Source organism: Gallinula chloropus (assembly GCF_964237585.1).
Source record: "Gallinula chloropus genome assembly, chromosome: 1".
NCBI classification, from domain to species: domain Eukaryota; kingdom Metazoa; phylum Chordata; class Aves; order Gruiformes; family Rallidae; genus Gallinula; species Gallinula chloropus.
The window spans coordinates 141,340,848-141,365,514 of NC_140085.1; the positions used below are offsets into that span (position 1 = coordinate 141,340,848).

A 24,667-nucleotide genomic window follows, 5' to 3' on the forward strand; every position below is an offset into this window, starting at 1 on the left:
TGGTGGGCAGGCCCATTTACAGCACACACACGTGCTTACTGATGTTCAGACACCTGGGAACTGCCATTGCCCTTCACACCACAGTGCTGAATGGACACTGACTGCCTTTGCAGAGCTTTTTGCACTGGGTCCGACTGTGATGGAGTTAACTAACTTTCCCCACAGCAGCCCTCACGGCGCCGTGCTGTGCTCTGGTGTTGGTAACACACCAGTGCTTTGGCTGGTGCAAAAGCAGAAGACAAAGGTCATACAAAACTAATGCCCCCCACTTGCTTCCTCTTTGTCTCAGCTTTTATTGCTTAGCAGACGCCATAGGGAATGGAGTATCCCTTTGGTCAGCTGGGGCAGCTATCCTGGCTGTGTCCCCTCCCAAGGCCTTGCCCACCTCCATCCTATGGGTGTCTTCTGGAGCAATTGGTTCTGGTACTGAAGCCCTGTTTCCTGGCAAGTGGCTGGACATTGCCTCCTGATGGGAAAAAGAAAGCAAATCTTTTGGTTTCCCTTGCTTCTACCTGCAATATCCTGCTTTTGCTTTGTTACACTGCCTTTATATTGACCCACATGATTTTTTCCATCTTATTTTCTCCCCTCCCTGTCCTGCTGAGGAAGGGAGTGATGGAGCAGCTTGGTGGGCACATGGTGTCCAGCCACGGTCAACCCACCACAGTTTGTTCATTACGTGGCCCCATGTAATGGGAAGGGGGAGTTGGTGATTTGCTGGCATAACCTCTTTGCTTTTTATCTAGATTTAAATGTTTTCCTGTGACTAAATGAAGCTCAACAGGCACTGTTACATCTGACCTAGCTCCATCAGTTTTTCAGTTTTGCTTTTCAATTTGGTCATTAAACTGCTCAGGTTAGGCCTGAAATCTGCCTCCCCTGATGCAGGGGTGTGGGAACGCTCCTTTACTGGGATTTTCTACTGGCAGACAGACCGTTCTGTGCACTGGGACAGAGCCAGCCCCGCATCCCCTCGCCACGCACTTCACTGATGTTTTGTGTTGCTAATTTTAATGAGGCAAGGCTTTCTGTGGAAGTGTGTGGGTTAGCTGTACAGTCCTTCCTTCCCTCTATGTTTTCAAGTCGTTCTACTGAATCTGAGGGATTTCCTCGGCAAAGATACGCTCCAGGCTGCATTTTATGTTTGTGTGCTCCCCTCTCAACTGCTGTCTTGCTGTGGAAATACCAATGTCTAATCTCCTGCGTGGGAACTGTTCATCAGCTGAGCCCAAGGAACACATGGGAAGGTGGTTCTGGTGGTGGGGCATAGATTCACAGACTGGATTGGGTTGGAAGGGACCTCAAAGATCATCTAGTTCCATCCCCTCTGTCACGGGAAGTGACACCCTCCACTAGCCCAGGTTGCCCAAAGCCCCATCCAAACTGGCCTTGAACACTGCCAGGGGTGGGGTTTTCACAACCTCACTGGAGCAACTTGTTCAAGCATCTTACCACCCCCAAAGTAAAGAATTTCTTCCTAACATGTAGCATAAACCTGCCCTCTTTCAGCTTAAAACCATTCCTCAATGTCCTATCCTTACACTCCCTGAGGAACAGTCCCTCTCCCACTTTCCTTTAGGACCCATTCAAGTATTGCTAGGCTGTAAGTAGATCTTCCTGGAGCCTTCTCTTCTCCAGGCTGAAGAAGCCCAATTCTCTCAGCCTGTCTTCATAGGAGAGGTGCTCCAGCCCCCTGATCATCTTCATGGCCTCCTTTGGACTTGCTCCAACAGGTCCATGTCTTTCCTGTACTGTTAACCCCAGAGCTGGACACAGTGCTCCAGGTGGGGTCTCACTAGAGCAAAGCAGAGCAGCAGAATCACTTCCCTCGACCTGCTGGCCACACTGTTTTTGATGCAGCCCGTGGTTGGCCTTCTGAGCTGCTAGTGCATGCTGCCAGCATCTCTACTCTTTCCATGTCTCCTCTCAAGTGCTTTAGATGTGACTGGGTGAAGATTTAACTGAATTCACTGTAATGGAAATGAACTGCTGTATGTAGCACAGAAAGCTTTGCAGGATGTTATTTTCCTCTGTCATCAGTCAAGGTTTTTGGTGGCTTTTTAAGAGGGTCAGGCTTGTGCAGATGGATGGAAAAGTGCTGATAAAAATTAGCTTGTAGAAAGCCAGGGAGCTGTCTGACTGTAGCTCTCTGCTCTTCCTCTGCCATCCTGCACATCGCTTTAACCAGACTGGGTCTCTGCAAAAGCTGCTGAGCCCAGGGTCTCCCAGGCTTGTCTGTAACCAAGGGGGGCTGCACAACCTCTCTGGAGCTGGGGGGAAAGGAGCTGGAAATCCACCAGCGTGTTAAGCGTTGCTGTTCTTTGGGAGAGGTTTGGTGGAAAAGCTCTGTGTTTATGTGAACCGCGTTGTCTTGAAAATCGTAATTTTAGCTGTTTTTTAACAGCTTTTGGCAAAACTTTGACAGAAACACTGTTCTGCCTGCGCTTGTCAGGAGGATCTGCTGTACCCTTGCCAGCAGAGCTTGACTTGTGATTTTTGTCTAATTGTTTGGTGGGATTTGAGATCCCCCCTGGCTGGCTGTGGTGCTGCCCGAGTCGCAGCCTGACACCATCCCTGTGCCCCGCTTCTTCAGCGCTCTGCTCCTCCCCATCTCTACCGTCCCTGCAAAGAACAGCTGGGAACGGAACACAGCGGGTGGTGAGGCGGCTTGGGGGACAGAGCCTGGAACAGGACTAACAGCAGATGAGAGCCCCAGTCTCCATTCCCGCTCCTGGAAGTATTTTCCACACCTCTTATGCTGGCTCCCTTTTTCAGGAGCGAGAAGGCAGGCACACCATTTCGCATGAGTTATCCCGTTAGAAAGGTCAGCGCACGGACAGCTTAACACTTCATAACCTCTGGGGCTTAATGGTATTTAAATACTCTTCCTTCCAGTTTCCTCTGGGCTGCATGTCTGGAGATAGAAACGTTTCCTTGTGCTGATACACAGAGAGAGACTTCTCAACAGAATCACAAGGTTGGAAAAGACCTTTAAGATCATGGAGTCCCAACGTTTTTGTCCTGTGCTAAACCATATCCCTAAGTACCTCATCTACCCTTTTTTTAAACACATCCAGGGAAGGTGACTCAACCACCTCCCTGTGGAAAGCACAGGCTTTCCACAGGCAAACTGGGTTGAAAGCTGCTGTGCTTTGGAGGTGGAAAGAAAACACAGTCGTGATCCTTATGGCTCTTATTCACATGACCTGAACCTCTTCCCCGCTTTCCCAAGGTAGCGGGTGTGCCTGTGTGAGCATCCGTAGATTTTGCTCTGGCTCCTGAGATTTAGTTTTTGTTTGTTCTCTGTTGATTTCAGGTATCTTGGAGTTTTTTCACCATCAGTTGAAGGACATTGTTGAATATGCAGAACTGAAGACTGTCTGCTTCCAGAATTTGAGGGAAGTGGGAAACGCTGTCCTGTTTTGCCTCCTCATCGAACAGAGCCTGGTAGGTGCCTGCTGTGCTAGCTGAAAACCCATCTGTCTCTCAAAATGTGCTCTCAAATTTTGTCCCTAACGTCATAAATAACAAGGCTGCAATCTCTGAGTTTGCTGTTGCTGACAGGCAGATGGGTAGAAACAGTTCCCTCCTCTGGTCTTGGAGTCTTGCAGGGGCTTCCGTGTCTGCAAGAGACACGGGCTTTGCTGGAGGAGAGACACTGCCTTGCGTGCCGTACCCAAGGATTGGATATAATGACCTTCACTGTAAATTATGACCAAATACAGGGTTCCTGCAGTCAGTCACAGGGTGGCTACTCTCTTTACGTCCACGAGTTGTGCATCTGGTGCTGTTATTTTCCTTCCCTGCTTGTCATTTCTGTTGTCATCTGAAACATCGCCAAGTTAACACGGACTTCTTGGACATCCTTCATGCTGCTTGGGTGGCTGACAGTGGCGCCTGCTCTGCCAGACACTCGTCTGTCCTACTTCAAGTGAAGCCATGAATCCTGCCTGGGCTTTTCAGCTGCACTCTGTAGCTTAGCCTCTGCTGCACAGCACGCAAAGCTGCCGAGGGCGCCATGCCACAGTGCGTCTTTAATCCATCCCCCTGTCGTGATTTAGCCCTGGCTGGCAGCTGAGCACCACGCAGCCCTTGCTAGCTCTCCCCCCGTAGGATGGGGGAGAGAGTCTGAAGAGTGAAAGTGAGAAAACTCGTGGGTTGAGATAAAAACAGTTTAATAGGACACACGCAAAAAAGGACTATGATGATGATGATAATAATAATAATTACAGAACAAGTGAAGAACAGCACAGTTTCTCACCACCTGAAGTCGATGCTGCACAAGGCCTCCAGTTGCCATCCAAAGCCCCCTCTTAATCACACCTCTTAGCCCACCCCCCAGTTATATATGGACCATGACATCATATGTTAGAGAATATCCCTTTGGCCAATTTGGGTCACCTGTCCTGGCTGTGTCCCCTCCTAGCTCCTTGGGCACCACTCCCACCCCCTCCTCATTAGCAGGGCAGTATGAACAACTAAAAGTCCCTAACTGCTTGGCAACAACCAAAACATTAGTGTGTTATCAGCCCTGCCCTGATCCTAACTCTCAAACATGGTGCTGCACCAGCTGCCAGAAGGAAAATTAACTTGATCCCTGCCAAAACCAGGACACCCTACATCTCGTTTTCTTTTTCCTCTCTTTTTCCACATTGTTACTATCTGTTGGTCAGACAAATTGGCCAGATGTGTAATTTCGTGGTCTTTGTGCTTTTGGGTGCTTACAGAGTAAAAGTTGTGCATTGCTTATAGGCATCAAGTGAGCTGCATTATGCCTTTGGTACTTGGCTTGGGGGAGAGGTCGCTCCCTTGCCTGCATGTACAGGACCCTCTGCCCACCCTGTAAATATTAAACGTGTGCTGCTGCTGGGGCTGGGCTGCCTGTTGCTGTTTTGCTGACTGCTGCAAGCTGGCTGGGGCCTGCCATTGCACAAAGATAAATCCTTCCTAAAACTCCTTCTCTGGGGTATATTAAAGCTGTTGACTTTAGATAAGGTAACAATAAGGTTCCTCAGGAGCCTGTTCATGGTGTTAGAGGCTCCCTCCCTTGTGGTGGAGAATAGCAGAAGGGACAGGTGACAGACAGCGAACCCGTATTCAGTAATGGGATAGCTGAAACAAAATGGGAAACTGAAGTACCTTGGATTTGGGCAACTGGGGTACGTGGTGGAAGGCCAGGCAGGTGAGGACCCTTGCTGCTTGAGGGTGTTCCAAAGTGGCCCAAACAATAGAGGTACGCTCTTTGGGGTGCCACCTTGGTGGCACTTTCTAGTAATACGCCCCTGCTCGCTGCTCCTCCTCCTCCTCAGCAGTGCCCCAATTCCTGTACCTAATTTCAGTACTTTTCCACTGCAGTCATCTATCACATGTCAGCTGGGCTCTACCCCCGTGCAAAACGTAGGCCTGTAGTGTGTTTCTGCTGGTCTTGGGTGAGCCTGGTTAATCTGGCCTGCCCACACCTGCATTTCCATGGCGCTTACATAGAATTACAGAGTCATTTAGGTTGGGAAAGATCCTTAAGGGTATCCAGTCCAACTGTAAGGAACTAAATGTGGGAAAGGTGTGTTGACTCAAGTGCCCCAGCCTTGGTGAGGGTATGGCTGATGAACACCTCTGGTAGCAGTGAAGCGAAATGAGCAGAGCCTCCCTAAAGGAATGAGGAGCAGGAGCACAGCAAAACCCCGTTCTGGTGCTGGTCTTTTCTGCACCTATGGCAGCCCAGAACGAGGAGGCACCTGTCTTCCTTGCCTCCATCCCTCGAGACGTACAGTGCTTCCTGAGGGATGGGTCGCTGCTGGTGCCCTGTGACTCAGCCCACCAGGCAGGGATGTGTGTGCCCACCACCGGTTGTGGGAGTGGTGCTGGTAGAAATAACCGGGCAGCGAGTCAGTCGCCTCCTTCACCGCTCTGCCTGCCGGCACAGGAGCCGCCTGCCGCTTTCACGCCCAGACTGCTCATTCTGCATCAGTCCCTCTAACAAACTCGCTGTCCTTCCCAAGCTGCCAGCACCGGGGGGCAGGGGGCCTGTCGGGGTTTGTCTGGGGAGCCGAGGTAACCTGGTGAAATCACATCGATCCGGATGCCGCGATGAGAGGCCGGGGCTCGGAGCGGCGGAGGCCGGCTGCCCTCTGGTGTTCCCGCCACAGCGCTGGCACGCTCCTGGCAGCCCGTTCTGGGGATCTCCCGTGGTTTGGGGATTCTTGGCTCCTAATTACCTCTCGTTTCCTTTCCGTTGCAGTCCCTAGAGGAGGTGTGTGACCTGCTGCATGCGGCGCCGTTCCAAAATATCCTGCCCAGAGTTCACGTCAAAGGTATTGGCTGAGTGAAAACACCTTTCTTGGGTAACGCTGTCCGTTTGTCCTGCCTGCTGCTGTGGTTTCGGTGGCTGTCCCTGCTCATCCTTTACAACACCCTGTTAATTACGAGACAGAGGTGACAGACTCAGGGCTGTTTGCCTGGTTGAACAATATGTCTTCCTCGGTGAGGCTTGGTGCAATGTACAGGAGAAGGAGAAGGAATGCCATGGCAGGGAGGAATGGGGTGGGTACCCAGGGCAGTATTACCCCTCTGTGTGGAGGTGGTGAGAAGCTCTTCCAAAGGTGCTGTTTAACTTCTATGATTGCCAGTTCAATGGGGTAGGCTTGGTCACAGGGGTACAGGAGGCTGTCAGCCGATTAAGTACAAGGTGTTCCTGGGCCCAGTAGACTTTTCATCTGCCTTTTTACTAAACTGGGCCTGCAGTGGTGAATGTTTGCAGGATTGCTCCCTCTGGTATCTGCTTTCCTCATCCTTCATCATCAGTAAGGGAGCTTTTTATTCCCCTCACACTTGTCTTCTTTCTGTGTTGCTCTGCTGTCTCCTTTCCTTCTTGTTTCTCTCTGCCAGAGCAGCTGATTTGTTCTGCTCAGAGAAATCCCCTCAGCTAGAAGTCTCAGGGAATATTTCCAGACTCACCGTAGCTACTTGCGTCTCTGCACAGAACTAACCAGACCATTGTAAACAGTATTTTCCCGTTTGCCAGAGAACATTTCCTACTTGCCAGTGATGAGGGGGTGCCAAGTGCTTTTTTAAGCCTTGTTATACAGAGAATTCCACCCTCATTATACCCCATCTTCTGGAGTGAAGCGTTTTATGTATCATAAGGACAATTTAGTTGGCTTAGTACAAGTGGGAGTCAAATATGTTAGCAGCAGCATAACAGAGCCTTATATTCAGTCTTCAGTTTAGTTAATTAAATGTATTCTACTACAAATCCATGCTTTCTTTTTGTTTGCACATACAAAGCAACACTTAAGGACGTATCATTCTCTAAAAGCACATTGAAGATTAACCATTTTTAGACCTATGACAATACCTTACCTGGTTTTCTACTGTGCTGAATAAAGGTTGTCCAAAAATAAGAATGATAAACTTTATAAAATTAGGTTGGCTGCTGATTAAATAAATCACTGCTTGTTCTTTTTTTTTTTTTTTTCCTTCCAGAGGGTGAAAGACTCGATGCTAAAATGAAGAGGCTGGAATCAAAATATGCCCCGCTACACCTGGTTCCCCTCATCGAAAGACTAGGCACACCCCAGGTAATCTCTTTCCTTTGTGTCAGAGGCAATTAAAGACATTTTGGAGCACTAGAAAGTCTGTTCTCTCACATATGCAGGCATGTGCTGGAACTTCAACCTGCACATCCAGCTTGTTCATGCAGGAGAATTTTTTTTTTTTCCTCTTTTTTACATCCATGGATTTGGTAAAGCTGTTAAAAAAGCCCAGAAGTTTAAAATACTTGATACTGGGTTCAGAGGTGATGTGTTTTTGGGGGAAAGGTTACCTATGTTGTTAAGTGATACCCTCTCAGTATAAGGGCCAGCCCGGGAGGTCCTAGTGCAAATCCCCCCAAAAGCAATCCGTTTCCTTGCACACATACCTCTGTAATGTAAAACAGTGTATTCCTCTTTCAGCCAGGTGATTAGAAACTCTTGGAAATGAAGCTGTCAGTTGAGCTGAGCTCCCCTGCAACCAGAGTGACCAACCAGAACATTCTCAAACTGCCTTTGCAGCTTCAGCACTGTTACTGTCGGTGTGAGGGGTGCATTAATCCCCTGCTAACCCTAGCAGTTTAGGAGAAAGTGAGGTGCGAGTAGTAGAAACCAAGAGCAGAGCACTCTGGAGCAGAGCACTCTGGAGCAGACTTTGGGCTGGTTTTACCTTCGCATGAGCTGCGGCTGAGTGGGCGCTGCTGCACTCTTTAGAAGAGAGCTGTCGATGTGATGGTGCAAGCCCTGACTGGATTGCCAGCTCTGGGCTTTGCCTGAGCCTGTCTGTGCTGCCTTTGGAGCTTTCCCCTCTCTAAGAGCAGGAGCTGAGGGAGGCAGGCAGACAGGTGCAGGCAGGAGCTACTGCCCGTGCTAGTGGCAGAGCACTGAACCCTTTCTCATTTTGCTTTCTGCCTCTGTTCGTGCAAAGAGTATTTTAAACCACCCAGGGACTAGACTCACATTAGCATCACCCAGTTGGTGTTACCACAGCGGCAGCGACCTGTCTGCTTGAAAAGGCTTCAATGATTTTCTCTGAATGTTTTTTTCCACTGAGCTGAACCCCGAGTTGGTGGCCTCTGACCTCACTTAGGGCCAGGAGAAACTGCTCCTAGAACAAATGAAGCAAAACTGTGGCAGTGCATCTTTGTTTTTAAAGTCGTGTCTTGTGGTCAAGGGGCTTTTACCAGGGTTTTGCCCTTCCTTTCTCCCCACCACAGCAAATAGCAATCGCAAGGGAAGGGGACCTGCTGACCAAGGAGCGCCTCTGCTGCGGCCTCTCCATGTTTGAGGTCATCCTGACGAGGATTCGCTCCTTCCTGGACGATCCCATCTGGCGTGGGCCCCTGCCCAGCAACGGGGTGATGCACGTGGACGAGTGTGTGGAATTCCATCGCCTCTGGAGCGCCATGCAGTTCGTCTACTGCATCCCTGTGGGAACGCACGAGTTCACCGTGGAGTACGTATTGTCCCTCTGCGGGCAACAGCACTCGGCTTGTCCTCCCCGTAGCTGCTGAGGAAGGGGAGGGGGTAGAATGGAGGCGGTTGTTTGCCTGTCTGAGAGCTTACAAGGGAAAGTGTGGTGGGCACTGGGAGGGGCCTGGAATCAGCGAACACAGATATTACTGTATTTTTAACAAAAATAACCCTCTGTTTCAAGTATTGCCACTGTGTAATGAATGACCCCGTGACAAACAGGTCCTGCCAGGCATCTTTCAGTAGTAGTCAGACCCCTGCGGACGCTGAACGTTTGTGCATTGATTTCTAACAAGGATTTTCTTCTCTGAATTAAAAGCAAGAACAAGCACTTGGATGTTACCATGATTACCATGACCTACCTGGGAACTGTAGTTCTGGGGTTTGTGTATTTAGAGAGTATCCTTTGTTTGAAGAACTCCAACAGTTTTTCAGCTCACATTGCTCAGCTGCATCGTGAGCAGTTACAGAGGCAGCAGTGGGGCATGTTTCCTTCCTTCCCTGCCTGCAGCTCTAAGGAGTGTTGTGCTGCTGAATTCCCCATTTGTGTTCTTTGAAAGCATCATTTCCTTTGCAAACAAAATGTAATGCCACTGGAGTGTAGCAGGGAGTATGCTTGTGGACTAACTCCACCTTGTGTAAAAATGGAAGTGGAGGGACTCCCTGTTTTTTTGTTAAGCATCCATTTGCACCGTTTGTGGTACCTGGGAAGAGAACTGAGTCTCCTAGAGATTTAGCAGGATTTTCTAGATGAACACCTAACATACTCCAGAGCCATGTAGGTGTAGTTTAGTGTAATGGCTGCTTACCCAGGATTTATAGTGGCTGTTTCAAAGCTCCAGGTGAACCATGCTTTACGTGGTGTGTTCTCCGTTTCAGGCAGTGCTTTGGAGACGGCTTGCACTGGGCTGGCTGTATGATCATCGTGCTTCTGGGACAGCAGCGTCGCTTTGATGTGCTGGATTTCTGCTACCACCTGTTGAAAGTGCAAAAGCACGATGGCAAAGACGAGGTCATAAAGAACGTGGTGAGTTGGAAACACCTGCTCAGTACTCGCTGTAGTCAGTCAGAGCTGTCTGTACACTGAGGCGGTGTAGACATGGCGATTGCTTTTGTAGAATGCAGTGTCAAAAAGGGCAACACCAGGGGGGTAGGAACAGAGAGATTAAGGCCTTAATAGTGGTGATGGGGGATAAGTCAGTGCAAATTCTTATTTCCTGGCTATATGGGATTTCCATAACGCTTCTCATCTCATACACGCACATTTGGATTATCACAGGGCTGCTGTAAATTGCCTTTTCTTTGCACAAAAAGCAGCACTGTCAAACCCCGAAACATTCACGACATTCCTGGGCGAGGCGAGGGAACGGCGTTTGCTGCTTTTTGCATCTGAAGCCTTTTACCCCCAAAGCTAATTGCCACCTGCCTGGGTTTGTTTTGGTGCTTGCAGCCTTTGAAGAAAATGGTTGAGAGAATTCGCAAGTTCCAGATTCTGAACGACGAAATCATTGCTATTCTGGACAAGTATTTGAAGTCCGGCGATGGAGAGAGCACACCCGTGGAACACGTGCGCTGCTTCCAGCCGCCTATCCATCAGTCCCTTGCCAGCAACTAGACTTCCCACCTAACCCTACTTCTTGCACCTATTTAGGCTAAAAGAGCATGAGAAAGGAGAAAAACCCCAACGCACGCCACGCACCCGACGGTTTTAAGGGATCCCGTCACCTGTGCTCTTCAGGGTGCCTGTACCACGAGAGCGGTGCTCTGTCCTCTTCAGTCTCCAAGCACAGTAACTGTATACAATCAATACTTATTTTTCTAGACTAAAATTTTATACACTTTGATTAAAAGCCTGCGACTGTACAAGATTTTCGAAATCTCTTTGCATTCCTGTACTGAGGTGGCCGTTTTAGACCGGACTGGCATCGTTTTCCACCCTGAAGCTATCAAGACAGTAGCTGTGGAGGATGAGAAACTGAGTTCTGTAGAAAAAAAAAAAAAAAAATTAGAAATCAATTCCTAATTGTTTGTATTAGAGCATTAATTGCTTAATTAGCCTTTATTAAAAAAAAAAAACCCAACAAACCAACCAACAAACTCTGTGACTTATTTTTGTAGATGGTTGATTATTTATCCTCTTTGCAAAACTGTGCCCCGAGATCAGCGTTTATGGAAATGAAGGCTAATTAAGGTGATTGTTTCCAAATTATTTAACAAGGAGGTGGCTGACTGACGGTATTCTGATCTTTTTAAGAGGCAGTAGTTTGATTGGTTGGAATGGGGACCATTCACTTTTTCCTAATGAGTGCTTCTAACTCCGTTTATATTTTGGTGGGGGATACTGACCTGGGTTTGTTTACCAGCGATGAGGAATTCTTGTTTACAAGAGTCTTGAATCAGGGACCAGGTGTAATCTATCCCAGTACCCAAGCCCTAATGCTGTTAGCTGTGATTTACTTACAGGAAGTAATTGTCTAATTATGCTAACTGTATTATGCAAACACCACAACAGTAAAATTGTTTGTAAAACTTTGCAGCTGTAAAAGTTGAATTTTAAAGGAAGCTGTTGGGCCAGGAGAACTGACTCCCGCTCGCTTACTGCTGGCTCCTCACGGAGCTTCTCCGTGGCCTGTTAGATAAAGCCCAAACAAACGTGAGTTCAGGTGGCTGGGCCAGACACAGAGGGACAGTGACACATTTTACCTGGGATACGGGTTTCTGGAAAGGAAGGTGCTGATCTCCTCTCTTTGGTGACCAGTGATAGAACCTGAGGGAACGGCATGAAGCTGGGGAAGTTTAGGTTGGATGTTAGGAAGAGATTCTTTACTGAGAGGGTGGTCAGGCACTGCACAGGCTCCCCAGGGAAGGGATCACAGCACCGAGCTTGGCTGAGTTCGGAAAGCATCTGGGCGATGCGCTCAGTCACACACTCTGACTTGGCCCTGTGTGGAGCCAGGAGTTGGACTCGATCCTTACGGGTCCCTTCCCACTCAGGAAGGTGGTTCTGTGGATTAGTGTTTCTAACTCAAAGGGTGCAACCAAGGATGCTTTCCCCCCGAGAAGCCTTTCTTTCTCTTTCCCTTTCCCTCTTGCTAGCTGAAAGTGAGGTTACAGCCTGGATTTCTCCTGCTCGGGCTCTTTTTGGACATCTCACAGCAATGGAACCATGTCAACTAATGGGTAGAAATGTGCCTCTGACAGAGGAGAGGTACACAGTGATGTGTTAGGTACTGGAGTGGCAGGGAAATGGATTTTGAGGCAAGAAATTAACTGAAGTTCCTCAGTAAAGGAGAGGACAGAGATTTGCCAGGCAAGCTTTCAGCAAATTTCCACTATAGCAGGTTTTCCCAGGAAAACAGCTGAAAAAAAATCCTCAAATGATGAGCCCTGGGCTTGAGAGCTGCCATTCTGGAGTCTCCGTGCATCTCGGTGAGTACAAGGCAGATGTAGGGAACACTTGGGTTTTGTTATGCCATCTCCTTGCAGGATTCCTTTTACAAGACAGCTTTCTTTAAGAAACATTTTGGGGTTGTTTTTTGGCCTTCACAGGACTGTGCAAAGACAACGTCTAGTCAACCAAATGTTTCCTCCTGCTTCAAGGGAATGAACAGGAGGGAAATAAAGGGGATGAACAACTAACTTACTTTCTTAATTTGTGGAGACAATCATTGGTTTAGGGGTACGTCCCACACACCTGGGGCTTTGGCTGGGCACTGTGGTGCAGAAATGGCTAATTAATGAAGCCTGATTTTTTTTTGTGTGTGTGTGTGTGTGTGTGTTAAGAACTATCCCAATCCTTACCAGTTAACTGGTAGCAGCAAGCAAACTGGTCTCTACTATCCTAAAACCATCACATTAACACACACTTGATCACTTTCTTCTCTTTAGTGTGAGGTTGAGCACTCAGACATGAGTCCTGCGAGGTTTTGGTTCCGTATCTTTCAAACATAGGGTACTTTTTCCCCCCAACAGGATTTTTAGCTGGCAGCTAAAACATCTTCCCCTGGCATTGACTGCTTCTGCCTATAAGGAGCAATGCAGCAAGGTGCTTATACTTCCTCAGTTACTTCTCATCAAAGCCAGTGGGGCTGGAGGCCTGAGTGCCCTATCATCACACCACCAAGTGACATGTCACTGCAGGAACCTGTCACCTGCTCCTTGGTTAGGCCAGTGCTTTGGTGCTGGAAGTGGCCACCAGGGATTCAGTGACTCCCCCCGCAGATTCTTCCCTACCACTCCCTGTTACTCTGTGCTTGGTTGCCCAGGTGTTGGGGGGGGGGGGAAATGCATTCTCTAGTGTTCCTTAAAATTAGGTAAAAGTTCAAATCCCATTCTTCAACCAGAATTTACTTGCTTGACACCTTGGTGGCCTCTCCTGTGTGTATGACACATGCTAAAAGAAGGCAGCAGAGTTAGTTTCAGAGGTGGGAGCTTTTTTTTTTGGCTTAGTAATAATCTTATGCTCTTAACCCGACAACCTACAGCAGTAGCTGCTCGCCTCTGTCCCAGGTAAGGTCAAACCTTCCCAGCTACAGCAGATGTGCTTTCATTAAAAGAGTGTGACTGATTTTTATTTTCTACCTCACCCCCCCCTTCAGGCTATGGTGACATTTCTGACAGGATGAAAGACTGCCACTAAAGGTCACAGCCAGTAACCGCGTTGCTGTCCCCAAAACTGCAATTCTGTGAGTTCAGGCTGTAACACCAAAAGCACAGAGCCAGGGCAGCACCATCTGGCGACCAGCCAGAGCCCAACCAGTTGTACAGCAGAGGGAGTAGCTTTTTGGCTACTGTGAGCAACTCCCCTCCGTCCTCCTGCATTAGCTGGTGTGGCAGGGGCAGAGCAGGTTGTCAGTGCTGCCAGTTGTGTTCTGTGGGCGTTTTTAGCCCACAGCTTTAGCAAAAAACCTTCTGAAAGGATGAGCTGCACATGGTTTGTTGCTTTCCCTGTCCCAGTTGGTCTCTAGAGCAGCTCCTGGTGACACATGTGCAGAGTCACGTGGTGTTCAGCCAGGGCACGAGGACAAAGGATCCAAGTTCACCGCAGTCTTTTTACCACCAATGCAGAAATAAAGCGATTTATTTTTGATAAAATTGTCATTAGTGCAATACATCTTAAAACAGAAGAATGAAATGAAAGGTACTGATGCATAACTTAAGCAACATACCCAACTGTGGTCTGAGGTTATTTTAGTATTAAAGTAAAAATAAGGCAAATACCCCCCCCCCTTCAGTGTTCTTTACCCAGACTAATCGAAATTAAAAATTAACGATTGTCTACACATACTGTCCAAAGTACATGATTTCCCAGACAAGCTCAGACATTTCACAGCAGGAAAAAAAACCCAACCCCTAAATCCAGAGTTACAGCACTGGTCTTTTAAGTAACATGTAGATATTTTTCAGAAGGCCGACAGACTTCCATTCCTCCTGGCTGCGAGGTTCTCTGTGGATTGCATTTCCCCCACGCAGGTAGAGCTTTCCTCGTCGTGATTGAAGCAGTCGTAGGAGCTCAGCAAAGCGCCGTTGGCTGCTCTGTCGTCCTTCCGCAAAGAGACGGGCAGGTTTGCCAGGGTGAAGTTAACATCTTTGAAGGCATGCAATAAAAAGATCCCCACAATAATAGTCAGGAAGCCACTGAAGGTGCCAATGATGTCATCGGCCGCCATGTGTTGCCATTCCTTGAAAAGGATGGCAGAACAAGTTAAAACAGATGTTGTGAAGATTACGTAGTATATTGGAGTCACTATCGAAGTGTTGAATATATCCAGAGCCCTGTTCAAATAGTTGATCTGCGTGCTGACACAGACAATAAGGCTTAGCAGCAGAATCCAAGACAAGGGATGTTTCAGCACTGGTTTTCCTGCAAAAAGTTCCTTGATAGCGATGCCCAAACCTTTCACACAGGAGACCGATAACGCTCCAATGACAGAGCAAATAGTTATGTACACCAGAATGTTGGTCTGTCCGTGGCGAGGTCCCACCACAAATATGAGAATTAAAGACACAATGACAACAACAGTCGCAAAGACAACAAAACCTGTGGTTGGAGGAAAGAAAGAATAACATCTTGTTATTTATGTGCACTATCAAAAGCACACCAGAGGTACTGAGAAAACTTTGCATGTTGACAATGGCTTAAACAGAAGAGTTCAGGATGTTTCTCATTACTTCCCCAGCTCAAACCACTCATGAAGCTCTGGCACCCCGTATTACCCTCTCCAGTCTTCCAGCCAGGTGACTACAGGATTAGATTGCTGGATCACCTTACACACGGACTCACTGAGGTGCAGGTGCCCCTGGACACAAGCTGGTGGCTGAAGGGTTTAGGGAGGTATGATTTTCAACAGTCTGCTCATTCCTTCAAATCAGCTTTTTAATCTCTGTGCTGGCGACTCTGTGCTTCACCTGGGAACTGGCTTTGTGCATCTACAGTATTTAGCAGATGGGTATTTGGGAGTGCCTCATCATCCCTGTGAGGACAGGAGCTAGGCTTACACTCCTCAGCTGACACCAACCTCAGCACACACTTCTGTTAAAATTTATACAAGTTGTGTCACTTCACAGTCCACATTAAGGCACCCTGCTCACAGCCAGGCAAGCTGGCTACCTTGCAAAGCTCCCTATGGAATTATGTCATAGGATTCAAATCTGTAGGCAAGCAGACAAGGGCTATCTTCCTGCAGCTTGAAAGCAGCAGCAGTGAAACTATAATGCAGAAGTGGTGGGCTGCTTACATATCAAGCCATCGCTTTTCTTACCTGGATCACCTAGTTTATGGGACATTTCATTCAAGGTTTCTACCTCCTCCTCTTGTGGAGCGTGAATTACCATCACTGTTGATCCCAGTATACTTAGCAAACACCCTATTTTTCCATGGAGATTGAGTTTTTCATTTAAAAAGAAGGATGACAGAATGGCACTAAGAGGGGAGAAAAAAAAAGCATCAGCAAGCACAGAATTAGTAATAACTCATCCAGGTCGCTTTGCCTGTACAGGTCACTTGCATACACAAAGTGGAGCATAAAAATAGCTACATTGAATGATTTTCTATCTCAAGATATTTGCTATAGGTGAAACTACCCGTTAATATTTGGCATCTTTCCCCAGAACCCCTTTTTTAAGCTGCCTCCCCAAACCCTCTGCATCCAAGCACCTGTAAAATCCATTTTTTACAAGACAAAAATCTTTCGTAAGGCATTAAGACACCATGCAACACGCCTGTGAAATGCAGAAGGCTGTACAGCTTTTCACAGATCAAGGTGTGGATGCCTTGCTACTTTTAGACCATCAGCCCTTCATGGCTGGAGCAACTTAAAAGTTACTCCTGATGCTTATAAGAGGCGTTTGGTACAGTTACAAAAACAAACCACACTTATGGCATAATTCAGCGACTCATTTCTAAGTAGGTATTCCACTTCTCTCTCCAAAGTCACACTGCTTTCTGTTAGTGTTTCTTACCTTACAAGAACACTGAGAGCTCCTAGAGGAGTCACTAACGTCGCTGGTGCAAAGGCATAGGCAGCAAAGTTTGCTACTTCGCCAGCTCCCACTGCGGAGTAACAACAGTGAGAAACAAAGGAGTCATTAGGCTGTATTAACAGTGCAAGTGTTCTTGTAGGCACAACTGTGCAGGAAGGAAACAAGGGAAAACTCTAATTACAGCCTTCAGCTAACAGAACACACCCCACACACACCAGCCTTACTATATCTTAAAAGCAGGCTAGGGTACTACAACAGGTATTAACTCGGTCAAATCAGAAGGTGTTTTGTTTCAGTGTCTGTGTTGCAGGTCCCCAGCCTGCCAACTTGAGTCATGAACTACTTCTGCATGGAGACACCTGCAACAGCAGAGCACAGGGCAAGGCATACATTAATCCACAGGTACCTGAACACAGACAGTGTGCAGTGTTTCAGCAGTGAAAACAAAAGACATCAGAAAACAGACAACATTACCCCAAAATAGGCTTCCCTCTGAAGAATCCTGTGCACCTAAGCACCCCTCCATGAGGACACAAACCCCAATGCAGATGCTAGCAAGAGGCAGAGGAAGGCCGAAGCCCCCCGAGTTCCACTGCCCCAAGAGGGCAGTTAAAGGAATGAAACAACTTGTGGTGTGGGAGAAATGATACTGAAATCCAGAGCTCCACCCACTGCCTCACCAGACACCAGTACCATACACTGTACAACCCCTACCCTGCTCCTTTTCTGTACCTGCTGCTGCCACCTGTGGCATAGCTATTTACTTGGATTATAGAATGCAGATGTTAATTTTGATGCTTACTTGATAGAAGTCCAGCCCACCACAGCCACTCCTTAAGGTATGCATGACCACCTTGACCTGAAATTGAAAGAATGTTTGACACTTCAGTAAAAACATACATTGACAAGAAGAAAGCCCTGTCACCAATAGCATCACCAAAGTAACTTTTGCAGCCCCTGCCCTTAAAATTAACACAGACAACCTTTTGATACTTGGGCTTCATAGCTAGAGGGACTCAAAGATCTCCACATTTCTGATGCACATGTGTCTCCTACAGCCTACTGTGGAAACAAGCTCCTTTTCTTCTTCTGTATCAGAAGTGGCACCGATGACCATACCCACATTATCCTGAAAAACGTTCTCAACTCCTCATAATGACATGAGGAGCCAACTTCTGTCTCTAAGGAGAGTGCTACTTTGTGGGAACTGTGCAATGCTTATGTGGTTGATTACACAAACATGTGAAATGCAGTCATGCCTTCCCATTCCAAAATGGGGAGCATGAATTATGTATCCCAACCATCTTTTGGAAGCAGAGATGTCAGGCACTATATTAAAAATATTCAGATTCAACCATGTGAATCACCTAAGGATGCTGCATCTCAGTTAAAAAACATTGCTCCTTGTCCTGGGCACCACAGGCCCTGGGGAGAAGTTTCTACCTTTCTTCTTTTAAGCCCTCAAATTAGGCGGCTGTAAGGTCTCCCTGGAGCCTTCTCTTCTCCAGGCTGAAGTAGTCCAACTCTCTCAGCCTGTCTTCATTGGACAGGTGCTCCAGCCCTCTGACCATCATCATGGCCCTTCTCTGGACTTGCTTCAACAGGTCCATGCTTTTCCTATACTGGTGACCTCGGAGTTGGACACAGTATTGCAGGTGGGGTCTCACCAGAGCAGAGCAGAGGGGCAGAATCACCTCCCTCCACCTGGTGGACACACTGGTATCAGCGCAGCCCAGGACACGGTTGGCTTTCTGGGCTACAAACGCACAGACGCCTCATGTCGTACTTCTTGTCTACCACCACCCCCAAGTCCTTCTCCTCAGGGCTGCTCCCAATCCATTCTCTGCCCAGCCTGTGGTTGTGTTTGGGATTGCCCTGTCCCATGTGCAGGACCTTGCACTTGGTCTTGCTGAACTTCACACAGTCCACACAGACCTGCCTGCCAAGGTCCCTCTGGATGGCATCCCTTCCCTCTAGTGCACCAACTGCACCAGTGCCACCAGCAAACCTGCTGAAGCAACACTCAGTGCCATGGTCGGTGTCACTGGTGAAGATAATGAATAGCACTGGTTCCAGTACAAACCCCTGAGGGACACAGCTTGTTACACATGATCACTGCATGTTCTAAAACAATCTCCCAGCACTCAAACACAGATAACGCTATCTTAAAGTCACTCATTCAGGAATATAGTTAAGCAAGTGCTGGTTACAAGGTCAATTTGCAAGTACAATTCAAATTTAACTGACAAGTGAAGGAATTGTTCCAAAAGTGTCCCTAGAGGGCATTACACACAGATTAAGTAGTGCCTATCACATGCAGAGTTAGGTGTCTCTGAGAGCAGAGAAAAAACCCATCGGGTGTATGTTTCAGGTTTCACAGACCTGTCACAAGCAGAAAGAGTCAGAACAAGATCACAAGTTTACCCATCTCCCATTCAAGGGCAAAGCTTGAACGTCAGCAGGTTTCCTGCAGGTGTCCTTACCTGCTCTCATGGAGCCCTTCCTGGCTAACCGGAGAAGGCCCTTCTTCTTCAGGATGAAGCTGCCTCCGATGAAGACGCTGGAGCTCATAGCCAGCACCAGGCCAATGCAGAAGTCATATTTCCCACGAGTCTGGCTCATCTCGTAAGCTCCTCCCGACCGTCACATCGAGCAGTGAACAGCAGAACTTCTGTTACTCAACACCAGACCACACACCACTGAGACCTGGGCAGAGTAAACACAACAGAGTCACCCTGGCAGAAACACACGCTGTGCAGGACAGTCCTCAACAGCTCATGTGACTGGTCCTCTGCTATGAGCATAAAAAGAAAGGCCAAAGAAAAGGCAATCTTTGAAGCCTGTGTAAGCTTGAATCACAGAGGAGTGACTAACACACAGAAGGAAGGGCTTCTGACCTGACATACAACTGAAACGGGTGCTTTGAGAAATGTTAAGGAAAACCTAAAGGTCTATGATTTATTTTTCTTGTCATTAAGTCATTACACATATCTATGGCTGGCATACCACGTAACTGACAACGCTGATCAAACACTTACATTGAAATCAGTTTGGAAGAGAGTTTGAGAACAGCCACAACATTTCTTCCATGTAAACTCACTAGAAAAACAAACCAGAAGATTAGAACAGACATTTAATTATATAGTGATTTCCCCAACACCAACAAGCCTGAGATGTACAGACATGCTCATGTACACACATGCACTTACTCTCCTACAAGCAGGGAAATCTGGAAAAGAAACAAGGCATCTGTTTGTTGATTTGTTTTACAGTGAGTTCCCCATACCTGAATGAAGCACCTTTTCTGCTTAGCTACAGTAACAATTAGGAGTTTACAGTTGAAAGGCTTTCACCTAGCCTGTTAAGTAACACTCCAAATTTAGTTAGGTAAGACCTTCAACAACAGCTTCATGGAAGATACTAAATTTTTGACTAGAAATCAAGATTTTATATGTTCAACCTCTAGCTCAACAAGAACCTATTTCAGTACACATCTTCTGCTGTTACATGTCACAATGAGGATATTGTAGATTCCATCTAACCCAAAAGAATTTGAATTTAAGGTATCTGTCTAAAATTTTAAACCAGGAAAGAGCTCAAAACAGACTCAAGGTGATAAACCTTATAGCACAAAGGAAAATTAAAATTATTTTTAGATTTTGATTTCACAACCGATAACTATGACAGTACAGAGAACTCTTCTAAAGGAAGAAAACATATTTAGATATAAGGATAAAAAAGTAAATTTCCTGGGAAGGCCAATCATAGATGCAGCAAGACAAGCATTTGGTTCTCTAACAATTGCTTTCCAGATATTCAAAAGCATGGCATGTAATTTAAGTTGCATTAACAAGTTTTTGATTTTAAAGGAAGAGGGAACAAAGAAAAGGAGAGAATATAATGTTTTTAGCTTATTGCTTATTAGAATCTGAATTCTACAGCTTTAATGATGGGGCAGGGCAGCAGCACAACACTGGTGTCAGGACGCTGCAATATCAAGCACCTCTTGCATGCCCAGGCTCTGGCAGAGACAGACGCACCCACTGGGGCCCAGGACTACATAAAACCATGTACCATCCCGGCAACTCACAGGTCCAACTGTTTAACCCTCCCAATACAACCTTTCACCCTATGATCTTGCTTCACACTTTGATTAATGTGCTACATCCCTAGGAAAAACTGACAGAAAGCTACAGGACATTAGAACTGGACACAGATCCTCTTCTTTGCATCCAGCTGGGCTGGGAAAAGGTGCAGGAAAACAGTCCCAGTTAATGAGCACTCAACATGGCACTATTCAAACTGCTGCAAGATCCACACTTCAAAATTCTCAAATCCTCTTCCCTTAATCCTTGCATAGCAGTTTTAAAAATCTTATTTTGTAGGGAAAAAAAAAGAAATACGTGAACTGCAAGGGTCAGCTTTCATCTTCTAGTAATTTTTAAAAATAAACTTGAGTAGATTCTTGCAAGATACAAAACCACCTGTCTGACAAGACCAAAAATGACAAACCATTAGCATGGGACACAGACCAGAACAAGCCACCTCGCTAACTCCACCAAATATTTCCCTGGTCTTGCATTCAGGGCAAGGCTCCCAGTCCCTCAAAAAGTAAAAGCATTTTTTTAATGTGAGGAAACAACATACAGAGACTTTTGCAGGTGTTGTCGGTACCACTTTTTCTGGCAGTCACAAGTCACACAGGTCAGGTAATCAAGCTAAGAGAGTTCTTCAAGCTCCAGCTGGTATAAAACATGATACTGGTATAGTATCACCCTGGGGGGCCAGGACACACACGTCTTGTGCTGAGCTTTTCTGTTCTACCAGTGTTTTTGACAGCTGCTGCTCCAGTTTTATTACTGATGAGGGTAGTTTTACTAATGTAGCTTTTTACTAAAACAGAACCACTGTTTCCCCCCCCCCCCCCCATTCTCTATCTCCCTGACTTGCCTAGCTTCAGCTACACAAAAACATTTCTGACAGAGGTAAAGAGCATCAGTTAGTCCCATCCTGACATCTTCCACCCACTGCCTTTCAGAGACAAGGGAGAAGCACAGGCTGCTTTTCTTTTGAATAGAGGAAGAATCTGATTGCAGAAGAATGAGGAAAACTTGCAAGCTAACAGGTAATTTTCTGAATTTAGATTTAAAAACACCCTAAAGATGCTAACTGCGAAACCAGTAGTTCTACTCTCCCTCAACTCCCAGTTTTTGATCCCCTGCCAGCCACTTTAAGTGTGTAAACAACTCAAATCTCCACCACTTCTTCACATAAATTACCACTAGCTCTTCTTTTTATTTGTCCCCATAGACATGGCCAGTCCAATTTCTGCTTGGGTTGGGGAGCTATGCTTCCAGCTAAGGTTTGTACAGATGTTTAAACTTGATGACCATTTCTGCTGCACAGTCATGATGAACCCAAGTTTCCCCTGAAGAAATGTGGTCCACTTTGCATACAGTGCAGGTGTAATTTGCACGTGTAGAACTGACACGTGTAGCTGCAAAGTCAAAGCAACAGCAGGCACAGCAAGTTTTACGGATTTCAGGAAATCAGTAGTTTAATTCTAACCCCAAGAGTAAAGGAAGAGGAACCAACGTGCCCTTGTAAACATCATCAACAGGACCTACTGCCTTTGGGAATAAGAAAACGACATGAAATGAGCAGTGGAATAAATACTCCTCTCACGTTTCAATTGTGAGATCACAGAATCACAAGTTTGTAAAAGACCCTTGAGATCATCAGGTCCAACCATTCCCCTCCTAAGCTAAACCATATCCCTAAGTACCTCATCTACCCTTTTTTAAACACATCCAGGGATGTGCCAAAGCTGTTTCATTCCTGCAGCCAGAGCCACTAAGTTATAAACAGGAGAGAAGCCAGAAAATGCAGGAGCTAAACAAAGCTGGCAGGGGGTTCAGTTGTATTTGGTGTGGTTCTACGAAGGTTCTTTAATTGAGTTCACAGCTGATTTTCACACAAAGAATATTTCATCCATCCAAGACTAGCAGTTTCATGGAGGAATATCAGTTTGCCACTGATTTCAGAGATGGAAACCACAGAAGCTACATTTAAAATGCCTCAAAGAACCACCCATTTATGAACTGTCAGTGGATCATCTAGTATCATGAGTCATAACTGAGTGTGCAACACTATGACAGACAACACAGGGAATGTATGTTGATTTTAAAGGTTATCAGACAGGGAGAGGCAAAGAAAAAACTTTCTGAAAAAAACCAAAACCTGTGGGACCAGATCAGCTACAAAGTTTGTTTCCTTATTTTGAAGATATAACAGAGAAATATCACAAATGCTGGCAAGTTACAGGCTCTCTGGTCTAAACCACATGGCAACACTTCTTTCTCTCTCTGCTCAAAAGTCCTTTTGTCCCAAAAGCAGCACACACACTGTCCAAAATGTTTTATCTTTATTGTAACAAATACACTCTCTAAATATTCTGAAATAGTAGAATTGGTGCCATGAGATGAGGTGACATAATATTTTACATTTAAAACCAGACAAATGTAACTAAGTATAAGGGCATTATCAGCCAAAGAAAATTAGCATCACTTCCACAGTAATTACACTCAGTGAAAGTAAGCATGGTGGATTGTTCCAAGTTTGTCTACTCGGCCACCAGCCCTGAGGGGTTAAGTAGACAGTATTTTCTCCTAGGAGTCATCTAAACATAGGCAGAACAATTAAAGACTAGACTTCAAGTTTCTCTTGTCTAAAACTCGTTCTTAACTATGAACAGGAGAGTGTCACTAAGGTAAAAAAGACATTAACAGGCCACTTCTCCCCTCTGCCATGTACAGCATCATGCACTGCTGCTCCTCACCACAGAAGATTCAGCCAAGCTTGTTACAAGAAATACAAAGCCCCACAAGCACTGCAGCCATGCTTGGATGCTGTGAGGAGCTCTCATTATTTAATGATCTTCCTCTAGATGTGCACTTTGAGGATAAAAGCCCGCTACGTTTGTTCACTCTGGACTTGGAATACAAGACACAAGTCTCTATCTTTGCACCCACATCTTTGTATTACTGTAAAAGTCCAGTGTTTGGTGCTTCCTGCTGTGCCACCCTCTGGGTCCTTTCCCAGCAGCCCATGGAGGGTTTTTTTAATGAGTGCAACTCCCAAAGCCACAGGCAGTATTTCAGTTGTTACCATTACTTCCTCAATACAGTGGCAGACTTTACTTCTTTCCATACAATCCAAATCGGGTGGTTTTCTTCCTGAGCAGTCACCTAGTGTTGAGTTGTCAACTTCCCCAGAAATCTAGCCTCTAAGTTCTTTTCTACAGAACTACTGTTCTCTAAACTCTATTTTCACAGCAAATTATTCCTGCCTGGGTGTGGCAACCTTAATGTGCTCTTATAAAAAGAGCATCTCTTTCAGAAATGCTTCCTCAATGCATCCACCTGAGTTTGTACACTGGCAACCCTTCCCTGTGTCCTTTCAGCCAGATCACCAATACTGAACCACACAAGATTCAAACATGACTCACACGGAAGAATTTTTCAACAAAGGTCTGTTTTGACAAGGTATTAGTAATAGTTATTCCAAGTACTGTCATACAGCACCTTTTGAACTATTCTGTGGTATTTTATTTTCAATTCTGCTTATTTACAAGAGCTCCATGAGTGGTTTTATGTTTCTAACATTGAAACAGAGCACCTATTTAATGCCCTCCCAGCCATAAAGCATTTAATGGAAGAAAAAGGGGTTGAATCAACAAGTTGCTTTTAACAAATACATAATGACTATTATGTGCTCCCTTCTCCCTTTCCACAGGCACAGAACCACAGGAAACAGAAACACTCCTAAGAAAAAAAAAAAATGTAAATGTTCAGTGATGAGCTTTTCAAAGGTTCATCATACATACCAATTTTGTTCCAAAATCCAGAGGCTTTCACTTCTTAAATGTGTCAATATTACGTTTCTAAAACACAAGTTAAAAATAATATTAATTAGCATTTTAAAAATTCCACTAAAAAATATGTCCATCATTTCAAGTTAATCTCATTTTCCTGCAAGACACATTAGACTGTATGTTGGCTTAGCTGTGCTTTAAAAATGGAGAGGATTTTTCTTTTAAAACCACTGGAATAACCAAGGGGGCATGTCTCACTTGAAACATTAGTTATTTCAGCCCTCTGCCTTTCACTTGTGAAAGGAACTAA

At 46.1% G+C, this 24,667-nt stretch overlaps 2 protein-coding genes across 5 annotated transcripts in view; one reads left to right on the forward strand and one right to left on the reverse strand.

The window, feature by feature from the left end:
* The window catches only part of CYFIP1 (cytoplasmic FMR1 interacting protein 1), a gene marked incomplete at its 5' end in the record, with an annotated part of 59,831 nt that extends 48,732 nt beyond the window's left edge, over positions 1 to 11,099 (forward strand). For all 4 annotated transcript variants that reach the window (XM_084269464.1, XM_084269463.1, XM_084269461.1 and 1 more), the window contains 6 exons: positions 3,317 to 3,447; positions 6,239 to 6,311; positions 7,483 to 7,577; positions 8,747 to 8,985; positions 9,882 to 10,029; positions 10,453 to 11,099. In XM_084269464.1, the coding sequence (XP_084125590.1) occupies positions 3,317 to 3,447; positions 6,239 to 6,311; positions 7,483 to 7,577; positions 8,747 to 8,985; positions 9,882 to 10,029; positions 10,453 to 10,617 (851 nt within the window). In that variant the 3' untranslated portion in view covers positions 10,618 to 11,099. The remainder of the gene's footprint in view (positions 1 to 3,316; positions 3,448 to 6,238; positions 6,312 to 7,482; positions 7,578 to 8,746; positions 8,986 to 9,881; positions 10,030 to 10,452) is intronic.
* Positions 11,100 to 14,058: 2,959 nt separating this feature from the next.
* On the reverse strand, positions 14,059 to 24,422 carry NIPA2 (NIPA magnesium transporter 2). Its single transcript, XM_084261092.1, has 7 exons — positions 24,370 to 24,422; positions 19,523 to 19,583; positions 18,968 to 19,190; positions 17,287 to 17,343; positions 16,464 to 16,554; positions 15,764 to 15,924; positions 14,059 to 15,042 (listed from the first exon to the last, which is right to left on the reverse strand). The coding sequence occupies exons 3-7, from the start codon at positions 19,104 to 19,106 to the stop codon at positions 14,405 to 14,407; spliced, it is 1,086 nt and encodes a 361-aa protein (XP_084117218.1). The 5' UTR covers positions 19,107 to 19,190; positions 19,523 to 19,583; positions 24,370 to 24,422; the 3' UTR covers positions 14,059 to 14,404.
* Between the last annotated feature and the right edge of the window lie 245 nt (positions 24,423 to 24,667).

Coding starts and splice junctions, on each gene's coding strand:
- NIPA2 (XM_084261092.1), bottom strand. CDS start 19,106: ATGAGCCAGACTCGTGGGAAATATGACTTCTGCATTGGCCTGGTGCTG. Junction 17,344..18,967: donor GAAGGGCTCCATGAGAGCAG/GTAAGGACACCT, acceptor TTTCAATTTCAG/GTCAAGGTGGTCATGCATAC. Junction 15,043..15,763: donor CCATAAACTAGGTGATCCAG/GTAAGAAAAGCG, acceptor CTCCAACCACAG/GTTTTGTTGTCTTTGCGACT.